Here is a 14,591-nt window from a genome sequence, read left to right as displayed (position 1 = left end):
TAATATCATACTGACCCCCAAGGACCAGTTTATTGGGATATATTGACAATATATCACACGGCAGCATGCCGCCGTATCGCTGCCTCTTTAAAAATGTCATACATCATGAAGAATAACACACAACTTATACAAATACACACACACACATACTCAGGTCTGTTCAAGTCGACCAATCTTTGCAAGATGAATTAAGATTGCCACAAGATAGAACAAACAGTTTAACGTCCATGCCATGGCATAACAATAAATCTTTCTGATTGAAAAACCCTTTTCTTTCTCAAAAATGTGAAATAGCACTGTTTGCTAGAAAAGACAAAAATTATTAAATATGTGCTGTGCCATATGCTTACCTACAGCCACACCCCCAAAGAAGGGCACCGAACTTATGCCTAGATACAAATATTGTAGGGTTATACAGAGAAGAACTGTGACACACAACTTAAGACCACCTGGAACCAAGCCCTTAATAACCATACCTCCATATTCAAAGAAAGAAAATGTCAAAGGGTTGAATATTTCAGGCTGCTGTCGTACACCAATCTATCAAGTAATCACTGTTGACTTCAACTCGTCGAAAATTTAGAGTGATTCCAGTTTGAACATCTGCAAACAATGAGTGGACACAAACTTGGCCAATATGACAGTTGGATGTACATGTTAAACTCTTACCATTCATTATCAAAAGCAAGATTCAGACAAAATTTTTGCAGTTCTCAGTGAATTTGACAGTTATGCAGACTTTTGGAAAAGTATTTTTCATAATTTTCCATTCCTTGCAAACACGTCCACTGTCTTATTGGTACCTAACATCATAATAAACACATTTACATATACTGTACATGTATTTGAAATCTTTTCCAAAAGTTTAAATTTGACTGTGCATAATGAACACCAAAAAAAAAAATGATGCTGAGAGGTATATACTTTTTATTTGCTGTAAGCTTGCAATTTCAAACATTTCAATAAGAACCAAAAAAAAAAAAAAAAAAAGCTTATTGATGTCCATACAAAATTACACTTCTTCCACAACAGCAAAAACTTGTCCTTCAATTTTGAGTTTATGAAGCTTTCCCTTACATACTTTGATGGGTGATGTTTTGTAAGCCTCACATAATTTGGTCATTGGCCTGCAAAAGGATACAACTCGTTTCAGTATCATTAAACCAGCTGTAGTACATCTTTGCGAGGTGGCGGTATTCAGGAAATCACAACACAGACGTGGAGAAGAATACATGTTGCAATCATTTGTATGACATCACAATAATCTCTATTACATCACAATTATTTATGTATGACACATACAAAAAAAAAAAAACATACATCATGGTGCTTATGGCCCATACATTAGGTGACTTATTGAATAGTTTCCATTTTTATATTTTTGCAGATGCATCGACTATTTTTTCCAACTTTTCCTCTTTCGTATGTTCTGTCCACCTTCCTTTCTTAATGTAAGCAAAACAAACAAAGTGACTAACAACGTTTGAGTCTGTCTGGCTTCCCATAGTGTAATGTTTTCCACTGTAGACTCTCAATGACAGCAGACACACATAGGCCAAAAAACTGTAATATCACTGCTTCCATTCAGCAGTTCATTCTGACAGTAATTTGAAGGACCATCGCTCATAGAAAATACATGCCTCACCCGCTCACATTTGCATTGTTATTTCTGTTTTTGTTTAAATACGTTCACACTGGGCTCCCCACTGGCTTATGGTTATATGACCTGTGTAAGCTTCTTAGATTGAAAGTGCGGAGGTAAAAGAGAAAATACATGTCAGTTAAATCTGTGTGTTTGCCCACATCTGGAGTATGCCAACTGATTTTACACCAGTCCCTGATAATGTATACAACGGGACTGCACAGTTTGAATATGTGCTGAAGATACTGCTTGCAAGCTTGGAAGATGGGTGAAGAAATGGAAAGGTTATCGAAAAGCAACGAGATCCTCACAGAGTTTGTGAAAGCTGCGAGAACAATCAGATGAAGGGCTTGACACAAACAGGAGTCAAACTACACCACATGTGTATTTGTGCCCGCATGTTCAAACTTAATACAGTTACAATACAACAAAATCATTAAGTATGGATCTAACATGCCGATAAAAGGGAAGATCATACTTTTCCATTTTCTTCTCCTCATATTGCCACAGATATTATAAGGCATAAAAAATTGGGGCAATTTTGAAAGAGTTCCAAGCTTTCTTTAGCCCATATTATCTACTGACAGATTACACAACTCTTTTGATTATCCCAAGTACAGTTTACTACCAAAGGACATATGATGACATAAATGGTATCCTGGGGTACCAAATAAAAATCAGCCATTTTGTTGAATTATTTATTTTTTTAAAAAGGTTGTACCCTGGGTGCCAAAAAGAGGAAATTATTTTGGTGCTGGAGCTAGCACGCGCTAGCCACTGCACTGCACTGCACTGCACTAAAGCACACGCTAGTGGTATCGCAGCTTCCATGCACGTATAGTATAACATGCAGTGGCATGGGAATGCTATGTACACGCACACACAGTGCATTCATTTTTCTCTGGCTGTCCTCGAGTGGACGTGAGGTGGCGCTACACAACGCGGTTAGCCGGGGTACTACGGTACCCCGGGGTTAAGTGTGATGCATCATATTCAGAAGAATAATAAGCAAATCAGTAGGGGCAAGTCTGACTACCCTTTAGTATTAAAATCACTAGATAACAGTACTCACGACTGCTTTTCATTGCATCTGCCAGTACAATTGTACATTGCGCAATTTATAGTGAAATTTTGCTATAGGAATGAGTTCTGTGAAATGGGTCTCAATGGAAAAAACAGTTAACAGGTATACTACCAGGTTCAAGTAGGCGAAAAGCTCTGTGTATATGAGGGACACATAGCCTTTAGAATGGAAAGGATCCAATAGTAATAGAGGTAATTAACAATCGTGGACCTCACAGTGGTCAGATAAAGAAAAAAATCCTCTACAACAAGTGAGCCACGAATCTTACTAGCACAATCAACGCTATTTTCTTGCTAAAGGCATGCTGTGGAAAAGCACACCTTCCAAAGGGCCACGTGTCTTTCACCTCTAGGTGATCTTGAACTTAAAGTTGCAAGAGGAATGAATCTTTACATACATCCTTCGGCAGACCGACAGATCGAATCAACGGGAATTCCAGGGGGCAGCAGTCTCTTTTTAACTCATCCACACAGAGCACAAAGCACACTGGGTAGTAAATGTCTACAAAATAATCTGGGTAATGATGCCAGTGGGGAGCCCGGCGCTGCAGCATCTGGGCATGGGAGGGAAGAAGACCACGTCACTATGACGACCAGAGCATCATGACGGCCTTCGTCAGCCCCACGTCGTTGTAGTTGAAGTAGCAGAGGCCGGCGAAGGAGAGAGCAGAGATGGCAACCAGGGAGTAGTTGGCAACCTTCGATATCGTATCGCCGTGGACGTAGTCGATCAGAACTTGTTCCACTCCCCTGGAAGTTCAACACAAAAGATTTTATACTGTATTTAGCTCATGCAGCAAACTTTGGTGTTGCATACCTTTTCTTAATAATGGATTTTATTCTTGCACTTGTCAAAGGATTTTGTGGAACTACAAATTAAAATATTGAGAGCAGATGCTGACATTTGCAATCCTTTACACTTTCAACAAAATTTTTGGTAAATACATACAATGTGTAACCTAAATAAGGGTAGCTGTAGTGATAGTTTGGCCTAAAACTTCTGCTAAATGGGTTCATCAGTAAAGGCCTAATATGCTCTTCAAGTTTACTTTTACAACATACTTCCGAATTATCAGGATCTTCCAGCTGTCATGTCATCAAAATCATAGGTGGAAGCAAGCCACATAACTTGAAATTTGACATGTGACCATACATTCATTTTAACTCCCTACTTTTAATTTATTAGCAATCACCAGTCACTTCTGTAAAATCAACATATCAAACACAGCATGAGAGATGGATGAAATGAGCAGATATCACAATATTTTGATAACACTAGATCTGAACTAATGCAATGCATCATGTAATCATATGAAGATATAATGAAATAAGATGAAATAAAATGAGAATACAGTTGTACACTACTGGGGTTAAATTGCTTTTTATCTTTTCTTTTCTTTTCTTTCTTTCTTTTTTTTTTTTGGGGGGGGGAGGGGTAACTCTAGTATCTTATGCACAATATACTATAAAAAAAATAATAATAATGCAACACACAGCACACATACAACAGTGAAGTGTAGAAAGTATACAGGAGTAAATCTAGAAATCCACCTCCATCAACTATGTAGTGCTCAGTCCGGAACACATTCTTTGACTTCAACATGTGTGGTCAAGATAGCTCTATTCTCTCATGGATGTACTTCTACAACTCCATCGAGGCACACCAATTTCACACACCTGGTTCAACAAGTTTCATTTGTTGTTGTTTTTTTAGCATGTTTTGTATGTCTTTATTTTTGTTGGAAACTAAAAAGTAAAAAAATGAAATAAATGCAAGGAATTATTGAATGATACAAAAAAAATAATCAATTTCAAATCATACTTTCATCATCATAATTTAAGGACGTTCCTCAGTTGAGTTTGTGCGCATCCTAGCTGCGCAGGTGTCAGTGACGTAACAAAGAGCGTAGAAGCGCACGCACGAGTGATGAGCTGAGCTAGCTGAGCTGAGCAGCTGCTAGTAGATCGAGCTACAGTGTTGTATGTGTACGTACGGATACCCGACAGCTCCCCACCGCGGCCGCGCCGGGCAGCCGCGCAGCCTGGGCGGCCTCGCTCGGCTCGCGTGCCGACTGTAGGCGTTACAATCTGTACATACCATGCAAAGTTCAGCGGTCCGAGCCGCATATACATGGTCATTGTAGCACAACACTGATTGACGGAATCGCGAAGCTTGGAAGTGGAACAGAGCTGTTTCCATTTTCAATCCATAGATCTGTTTTGTGACATGAAGTTCATTATCCGGTCATCAACATGGTAAAGTCGAGTGCTAAGGTACCAAGGGCCTATAGGCCCTAGTCGGGGTCGATAAGGCTCACTAGTCTATTGGACTAGGTGTTAAAACAACAACAACAACAACAATAACAACAACAACAACAAAACAAGCATATGACACACATTTCATCTTTAGGTCTAGCAGCTAAAACAATCTGAGTGTCTCTGTTAAAATTTAAATTAGATCTAAACTTGTCATTACTAGTATAATAATACAAAATATTGGGTTTTTTATTTTTGGTTACAAAATACAAGATCACGAAAGTGTTATCAGACAAGACTATTCATCACTTTCACCATTCATATATTATTTTTTTTATTACCAAATCTGGTGTAACAAAAGGAGAATCATTTGTTTTTGTTTTGTTTGTTTTTTGTTTTTTGTGTTTTTTTTTTTGGGGGGGGGGGGCAGGTACTTCTCCATAGCTTACAACACGCACTTTACCAACCACTGCAACAACCAACACATGCAATCTACAATCAACGTCATTGTATTAAGATTTGTTTTTCATTTGGAGGACCGTCAGACTAATGCCAAAACTCCCATTTCCTTATATTTATTCTTCTTCCTCCATTATCACTTTTTGTACATGGTTACAGCAAGTGGGTAAAACAAACAAACAAGCGTGCATATCAATATTATATGGAGTTTTCCACGCTTGCATCCACATAATATCATTATGGCTGTGGAAGGGAAATGATAACAAAAACGCACATCGACCTTTCTTTCTGAATATTTTTCACCATATCACTGCAATTGTGATATGTTTTTTTGTTTGTTTGTGTGTGTGTGTGTGTTTTTTTTTTAAGAAAATGGGGTTTCGAGTGAACCGCATGAGATTCATGCATCCTAGCAGGGTATATCCCTGCATTGGTTCCTGACTAGATTTGGGGGTCTTACGATGATATCCGTCGCAAGGAGGCTCTGCTAGCACTAAAACGAGCACATGAACCCCCCCCCCCCCCCCATTTTTACAATTCTTCTGCATTAAGTAACCATTCTTCTACAATTTGATAAAGTTTCGTAAAATTGACATGGGTTTTGAATGTACAGCATGACATTCACGAACCCCACCTTATAATCAGGACACCCACGAAAGGTTTATTCCCAGATTTTGGGGTCCGGTGAGGTGATTTCTATCATCTGGGGATGCTGCCAGCACAAGAATTAGGACATGAACCTCCACTTTTTATTGTTTTTCTGGAATTAGTAAGCCTTCTTCTATAATTTGGCAAAGTTTCGTGAAAATGACATGGGTTTTGAATGAACAGCTAGCATAAGTTTTATGAACCCACTTGTCAGGGTATCCCTGCATAGGTTCTTGACCAGATTTTGGGGACTTACGATGATATATGTCGCATGTGGGCGCTGCTAGCACAAAAACGAGCACATGAACCCCAACTTTTAATTATCTTTCTGGAATAAGTAAGCCTCTGTCTACAATTTGGTAAAGTTTCGTGAAATTGACATGGGTTTTGAATGAACAGCATAAGCCTAATGAACTCATCTTGTCAGGGTATCCCTGCATAGGTTCTTGACCAGATTTTGGGGACTTACGATGATATATGTCGCATGAGGGCGCTGCTAGCACAAAAACGAGCACATGAACCCCCACTTTTTATTATTTTTCTGGAATAAGTAAGCCTTCGTCTACAATTTGGCCAAGTTTCGTGAAAATGACATGGGTTTTGAATGTACAGCATGAGATTTATGAACTCACCCTGCCAGGGCGTCCATGCGTAGGTTCCTGACCAGATTTTGGGGTCGTACCATAGTATATGTCGCATGGGGGAGCTGCTAGCATAAAAACGAGCACATGAACCCCCACTTTTGATTGTTTTTCTGGTATAAGTGAGCCTTTTTCTACAATTTGGTCAATTTTCATGAATTTGACATGGGTTTTGAATGTACAGCATAAGTTTTATGAACCCACCCTGTCAGGGCATCCCTGCATAGGTTCCTGACCAGATTTTGGGGACTTACGATGATATATGTCGCATAGGGGTGCTGCTAGCACAAAAACGAGCACATGGACCCCCACTTTTGATTGTTTTTCTGGAATAAGTAAGCGTCTGTCTACAATTTGGTAAAGTTTCGTGAAATTGACATGGGTTTTGAATGTACAGCATAAGTTTTATGAACGTTGTCCTTTTGCTCACCCCTAACAGAAAACGTCGATGAGAAGGATTTGAGAGATTTCGGTGTTTTCTGCCGCGTGAGGGCGCTTCTTGCTGAAGAATGAGAGTGTAAGCCCTAACTTTAAAACCTTTTACTCGTTTTGGGTACCCTTTTCTGCAATTCTTGCAAATTTGGAGAAAATAACGTGGATTTTGAAAGAATTATGGGGATTTACGTTTGTCATTGCAGATTTTGTTTCCAATCATGGTCTTGATCCTGTAACGCTATCATTTTGGTACAAGACGGCAGATTAGTCATATTCTTCAAAGTCCCGTAGAAGAAAAACAAGCACATGAACCTATGGTTTTATTTACATATTTGGGCTTCGGATGGGTCAAAGTTACTGTAGGGAAAGTTTCAAGAAAATGACATGGATTTCACTTTAACTGAGGAACGTCCTTAATGCAGAGAACCCTCATGAAATACATCACAATTCATCTTGGAGAAGGATGTTCCACTGAATACCTTCTCCTCTGAGTGCTCCTAACAGGAGTCACCGGAACCCTGAATGAAGACTTACCAGTGACCATGGAGCACGAGGCTGGCAGCCAGGGCATAGTCCATGGCGGGGTTCTGGATCATGAAAGCAGCTGGGATGATGCCCATGAGACCTACGGACAGCAACCTCTCTGCATTCCAGTGCTTAGAGGGCAGCAGACCAGCACCTAAAGAAATATATAAATAAAAGAATTGAATACATATATATACATATTTTTTAGGTAGAAATGTGCGCTTTATAAGAGTCTCACTATTATTATTATATAGAGTAATATGTGTATATATATATATACATACATATACAATGTGTAAGATAAAAATAAAGGAATGAACAAACTTTTGCCAAACAAACAAACAAGTTACAACTTGAAAATGAAAGTCTGCATAAAGGTGAATATCCACCTCAGTTGAAACTAAAGTGGAAACTTACATATAAAGACATATCTTTTAGTAGCTCATAGGATATCAAAACAAAAAACTCTTTTCTTTCATCCAGGTCAAAATCTGGACAAAAGAATGTGTATGTACTTGGTCTGCCAACATGCATTACAGTTTGCACGTGTTTATGTGTGCATGTGCGTATGTACAGATGTGTGCATTTTTTACACAAGAAATAACCCGATTATCAATTTTCAAAATCTTTTGTATAGCAATTTTTTCATTCATTGTTCACTTCTTACAAAAACACACACAAAAAAAAAAACAATGAACAAAAAATAACTTGAGGTTGGCATGTTTCAAAACTCACTCTGATGGTTCTGTTGGGTGGTGTGAAGGGCATTCAGCATGGCGGGTGAGTGAGCCTGGTATGGCGACTTGAGGAAAGTACTCGTCATCAGGCGAGGACCGCTCAGAAGAACTTTAGGGCGGGGGAGAGAACAAAAGATATACAAACTAAGGTAAAAACTCTACCAGAATGGTAAAGTTTAAGAAAAATATAACAAAGGCTCTTTGGATGTATAAACCTTGTGAAGCAGCTACTGTACATCCATCTTTATTAATTTCAGTATCTTGCGCACATATTATAAACTACAACCATAATTGTTATGGGGATGAATTTCAGAATGCAAAACCTTCCTTTAGATCACCTTACTATTAGTAGGGCCTAGGGTAAGAGTACCAGTATTTGGTCAGCTACCAGTATTCGGTCACTTATCACAAATCACCAGCCAGTAAGTTCTACTGTCACAACACACGCAAATCACATCGATCCACATACTTGCACACTCATTCACAACAGGAAAGTCCCTTAGTCCCCTCCAAATATCCATCCAAAATCCCGAATTTCACCGTCAAAAGTGCAGAGTCGGCGCAACTTTCCCAAAGCGCGCGTGGATTAAAGCCCAGTTTTAAAGAGTACAGGTCACCAAAAAAGCGCTAAAAATCGAGAAATACGCCGTTCTCTTGCGGGATTTTTTGCTTATCGCAAGCTTGGAGTAAGATGGTATCGTCAAAAACACAAAAGAAAAACAAAATTTCCGTATGTGCCGATGCAGTGACTCAATGTACAAAGGTTGAATGCAAGTGCTGATTCCCCAGTATTCGGTCACCAACGGGCGCCGCCACGTCCCCGATGCAATTTTGCACCAACAAGGTAGTGCGCGGCGCATTTTTCAGCTGCCGTGATCCCAGCGTGAACATGTATTGACTTTGAACGCGCATGTCGCGTGACCGAATACTGGTTGCGGTGACTGTATTCTGGGGGATTTTTAAGGTGATATATTTTGGAATTTTGTGCAATTCTGTGAGATATTTAACAAAATGAAAATTGAGATTAAAAATGTTTGATATACATTGTATTTCACATACATTGCTGTAGATATGATGTAGAACCCTATGTATGTATTATTTTAGCTTAAAAAATATTGTAGAAATAAAAGACCGAATACTGGGGGTTTTACCCTATTGCTATAGACTAGAAGTAATCTATCTATCCTTTGTGTTATAAACAAACAGAATCTTGGCTTTAGACCATCTATAGACCCCCTAAGCTAGCCTCTTAAAAAAAAAAAAAAAAATGGTTATACTTTAGCAAAGTATATTATTGTAGCTGGGTACACACTTTCAAGCTTTAAAACTTCGTTTTCCAGCTTTGTTGAACAGTTCCATAACTTACTTACATGTAGTAATCTTAGTATCAACTCGCATCTTATCATAAGGGTCATGTGTGGTATGTTGTACTACAACTTTACAAGGTAGAGACAGAGTAGTTTCACGTTTCAAGTTTATTCAAAGTTTCCACAATACAAAAATTACATAAGAACAATAACATGTAAGAAGGAATACATTGTTGAATATATGTGATTAAAACAATTTGCAGAATATAAAACTGACAATGCATGTAGATACATTATAGATGTAAAATGGAGGGGTCTTTGAAAAGCAAGCTTGTATAATAAGACCCCTGAAAAGGCAAGTTAAGACATGTAATATAACAACTCACTAATATACGTTGTATATATACAAACATATTAAAGCCATAGAATAATTCTAGTGGAATCCCTCAAGAAGCGCAGCAACCACACCCCAGAGACCAAAAAAATTGACACCAAATTTATTGCCCCCCCCCCCCCCCCGAGTCAATTTTAAATTTATTTTTTTATCTGCTAGTGATATATGACCACAAGAGGGAGCAGTAATTTTTTTTTTTTTTTTTTTTTTTTTTTAACTTTGTGGTATGGTCTCAGAACCCTCACTTCTCCACAGGTAAGGACCCTTTCAAAAGGAGAGTTTCTAAATTTTACCATAAACCAGAATTATACAGTGGCATTGACATACATGGATGGATTCTAAGTGCACACACACACACTACCTATGGAATTTAAAGCAACACATAATAGGCATTTAGACTATTGTTACTCAAATGGAAAGCGATGAGATGAAGTCATGTATCTAGAATTTAAAAGGAGCAGCATCAATGAGACTGAGAATATCGATGAAGCAAATACTTCCGAGTCAACACTTAAAATCTGGAAAAAGTGGTACTATCTTTAACATCTGAGGGTAATTTGTTCCATTCTTTTATGCAAGACACATAAAAAGAATTTAGGGCAATGCTGGTAGCTACATGAGGTAGATGCAGAAGGTTTTTCTGACGTGTATTATGGGAATGAACAACTGAGTTTTTGACAAACAAATCCAAAAATAAGGAGGGAGAACTGGATATGTGAAGCTTGTACATGAATGCCAATGAGTTAAAAGACACTAACTCGTTTAGAGGTAAACAACGCAGCTGTAAGAACTGGGGGGCACTTGGCCTAGTAAAGTGTGAGCTTGTTATTAGCCTGATAGCTCTTTTTTATTCAATAAACAATTTATGAAGATGGCTGTTACAAGTATTACCCCAAGCAACATTACAATACATCAAGTGAGGCATTATGATGCTATTATACAGTGTAGTCAAGACACTTTTACTTAAACAATAAATTTTAGCTTATGCATCACACCAACACCCCGAGAAGCTTTGGAACATACATTTAGAGTGTGTTGCTTCCATGACAGAAATTCATTGATAGTATTAGTAATACCAAGGAATAATATATTTTCGCTTGTAGCTACCTGATGTCCACCAATAATGAGAGAAGGGGTGTTTACAGGTATCCTCTTATTCCTTGTTCTGAAAATAACACATTGTGTCTTCTGAAGATTAAGTGACAATTTATTACAACAAAACCAACGATAAAGTTTATTAAGTTCATCATTTGCTGAAGATATTAAACTGCACACATCCTTGTGGGAGGACAGAAGACTTGTATCATCAGCAAACAGTGAGTAAGTAAACAATGATGTAGCACTGATGATATCATTGATATAGATAAGAAATAATAGTGGGCCTAACACTAAGCCTTGAGGCACTCCACAATCAATGTGGGTGGAAAGCGATTTGGTCTCATTGACAACCACAAACTGCATTCGGTTTTGCAGATAGCTTTTGAACCAGTCTAAAGGAACTCCACGAATACCATAAAATTTAAGTTTGCTTATAAGAATGTGGTGGTCAATGGTGTCAAATGCCTTGGACAAATCTAAGAAAATGCCCAGACAAAATTTCCCTTCATCAAGTGCATGAGCAATAATGTTAGTTAAATGCAATACACCCACACTGGTAGAAGAATTTTTGCGAAAACCAAATTGCTCGGGGATCAAAATGCCTTCTACAGATAAATAATTATTTACTCTTGAGCATACAATCTTTTCTAACAATTTAGAAAATACAGGCAGCAAGGCAATGGGTCTGTAGTTTTCAATGTTTCTATTATCACTTTTCTTATACACAGGAACTACTTTGGCAATTTTCATCTTGTCTGGAACTATTCCTTGCGACAGAGATTTGAAATATGTCACACAATGGGACAGCAATGCTATGAATACACTCTTTGACAACCCTAGGAGCTATATCATCAGAGCCTGATGACTTAGAGGATTTTAGTGACAAAGCTAGCGTTATTATTTCAGATGCAGTAGTGCCGTAGTGGGCTTCAAAAATAAGGATTTGCTGTTTTTTGCAGGTTTCAAATAATCCTGAAAAGTATTGGATGTACTTCGGATCTTTTCACTTATCTTAGCAGCAATTCCTGCAAAATACTGATTGAAATGTTCAGCCTTTTGCAAATATGTACTTAATGAAATATCACCATTATACATTTCTGAGGGAAGGTTGTGACATTTCCCCTTTCCGATCAATTTGTTTATATGGAACCATGTTTTTGTTTTTTTTGATATCCCCTTTTATATCATGGAATACTAGATTTCTAAAATATTTTTGCTTTGAAAAGCGCACAACATTTGTCAATTCATTCTTATAATCAACATAATTCTTCTTATTTATCCAGGTTGGATGTTTAATGGATAATTTATAGAGCTTATGCTTCTTCCTAATGGACCTAAGCAAACTATGTGTGATCCAGGGACAGGGTTTCTTACATCTCTTATACCCCTTTCCCGCTGAAGAAAATCTTCCCCGGGGGCACCTGGGGGCACCCGGGGAACCCCGCAGTGTGAAAGGTCACTCGGTTGGAACCTAGGGGAAGCCTAGGTGAAACACCGATTAAATTTTGGGCAATTTTTACCCGAGAAGCGTCCTGGGTAAACTCCGATAGTTCAACGGGAAATCACCCGGTGGTTCACCGAGAGCGCCCAGCGTGAAAGGTTGTCTCGGTGAAACACCGGGGAAAATATGCAGATTATGTCAAAGGTCATGTTTTGCTTCTGGTCATGCACACGTTTTCAGCTAGCTAGCGCGCACTCGACCTCCCAAATCCACACGTACAGGGTACTAGTAATTCGTGTTTGTAAACATACTAGTACACTCGACACTACATACTGTATGTCGTTGTTTTGCATCGTGCTGTGGATTGTATTGTTTAATTAGCACGCCGTGTATACATATACAAAGCTGATACGTGTATAGGTTTACAGTGTACTTGATCGATTTGATGCGTCCTCCCTTTTCGTCTTCCTCTAGTGTCTACAGTACTAGCTCTTAACTCTTTCAGTAAAGTCTGATACAGTCCGCCTCTTGCTTGATTTTTTCGTATTTTGTGCTTTTCTCGTCAAGTGCTGGGTTTACAGTGTGCAGGAGAAATCCGTTGACGTTTTGTGCTGTTGAAATTTGAGGGAATTTTGCAAACGGCTGGAGTGTGGACCAAAGACGAAGAGAGAGTACGTAGCGAGGCAGCAGTGAACGAAGAACTGAGCGGGACGTCGGCTGACGCTGCCGCGTACGAGTCCCTCCTCCGAAAACTTGCTGAACATGGGATCGAAAAAACCAAATCGCAGATGCACAACAAACTCAAGTACATAAGATCACCCACGTTGCGAGCAGAAAACCCGTCTAGGGGAAAGTTTCACCGAGAGCAGTGTGAAACGACGGCACTCAAACTTTCACCGAGAGGTTCCCCGGTGAATTCACCGGGGAACCTCTCGGTGGTTCACCGAGACGGGCAGCGGGAAAGGGGTATTAGAGTAGAATCTATAAATAGCCATAACACTGTTAGTGTTAGAACCTATGTTTATCAATATGTTTATGTTTTCCGGCTTTGATTGTTGAACAGTCTTCATCATCTAGCATCTTCTTCCGTGAGAGAGACCACAATCAACTTACTTGCTGATTTTTCTGTCACTTTCGTTACTAAACCTTCCATAAGTTCCTCTCTAACGTCGGTTAGGCCCATAACATAGCAAACAACGTTGCTGCACTATGTTTCTTATGTTAGCGCTAAAACTGCGTTGTGCAATTGTGTTGTGTATAACACACTCTGGGTAGTGTATGGACGGCTATGCATTAATAGTAATACGCATGTAGGCACCAATACAGGCCTGACGTTAGACCTCTATATTGTAGGACCTACAGTACGTGGGGCTACGAAAAACATACACTGCCAAAAACATAACACTTGTTTCAGAAAGCATACGACGATGGTGATAGTTTAATCAATTACTTCAAGTAAACGTACCTCTAGAACGGAGCAGATTCATTGCCATAGTGTTAATCTGCTTCAGTAAGTGCAATTAAAGAAGAAATGCAGTAAAAACGAAGCACTTTAACACGGCACCGACGGTGATTCCTTCTCGAAAACGACCACGAAGCCTGGCTGAGAAAGTTTGTTGAACCGGGCATGTGAAGAAATCGGTCATATTTTAGACTCATATTCGCAATATTGTTATCACATTGACAATTATATTTGCCTTGGTAGCAATGGAACATTCTCAAATTCGCAATCTTTTTACTGATATATATTTCTCAATAATTAATCTTATTATACATTGTTTTTGTGGATAACAGGACAAAATTGTTTTTTTCTAATATTAATCAAACACTTTGAAACCAAGTCTATCATTTTGTGTACGAAAATCGGAGCCAGGCCAAGCATCGCACCGTGTGTGTAACTTGTGTGTACTGTACGTACAGTAATA

The 14,591-nt window shown here is 38.8% G+C and overlaps 1 protein-coding gene across 1 annotated transcript; it reads right to left on the bottom strand.

Moving 5' to 3' along the window:
- On the bottom strand, nucleotides 1-14,266 carry LOC140229410 (succinate dehydrogenase [ubiquinone] cytochrome b small subunit A, mitochondrial-like). The gene is made up of 4 exons (XM_072309661.1): nucleotides 14,132-14,266; nucleotides 8,425-8,535; nucleotides 7,699-7,843; nucleotides 1-3,475 (listed from the first exon to the last, which is right to left on the bottom strand). Exons 1-4 carry the CDS (start codon nucleotides 14,157-14,159, stop codon nucleotides 3,310-3,312), a joined length of 450 nt encoding a protein of 149 aa, XP_072165762.1. The 5' UTR covers nucleotides 14,160-14,266; the 3' UTR covers nucleotides 1-3,309.
- Nucleotides 14,267-14,591: the final 325 nt, after the last annotated feature.

The sequence above is a fragment of the Diadema setosum genome, chromosome 6, assembly GCF_964275005.1.
Source record: "Diadema setosum chromosome 6, eeDiaSeto1, whole genome shotgun sequence".
Classification (NCBI taxonomy): Eukaryota; Metazoa; Echinodermata; class Echinoidea; order Diadematoida; family Diadematidae; genus Diadema; species Diadema setosum.
This window is presented reverse-complemented; position numbering and strand designations above follow the sequence as displayed.

Bases quoted from the DNA above. Each gene is read 5' to 3' on its own strand.
- LOC140229410 (XM_072309661.1), bottom strand. From the start codon at position 14,159: ATGGCAATGAATCTGCTCCGTTCTAGAG. The intron at 8,536-14,131 runs GTACGTTTACTT...CCCGCCCTAAAG, and splicing joins GAATCTGCTCCGTTCTAGAG to TTCTTCTGAGCGGTCCTCGC. The intron at 3,476-7,698 runs GTAAGTCTTCAT...TTGAACTTCCAG, and splicing joins CTCGTGCTCCATGGTCACTG to GGGAGTGGAACAAGTTCTGA.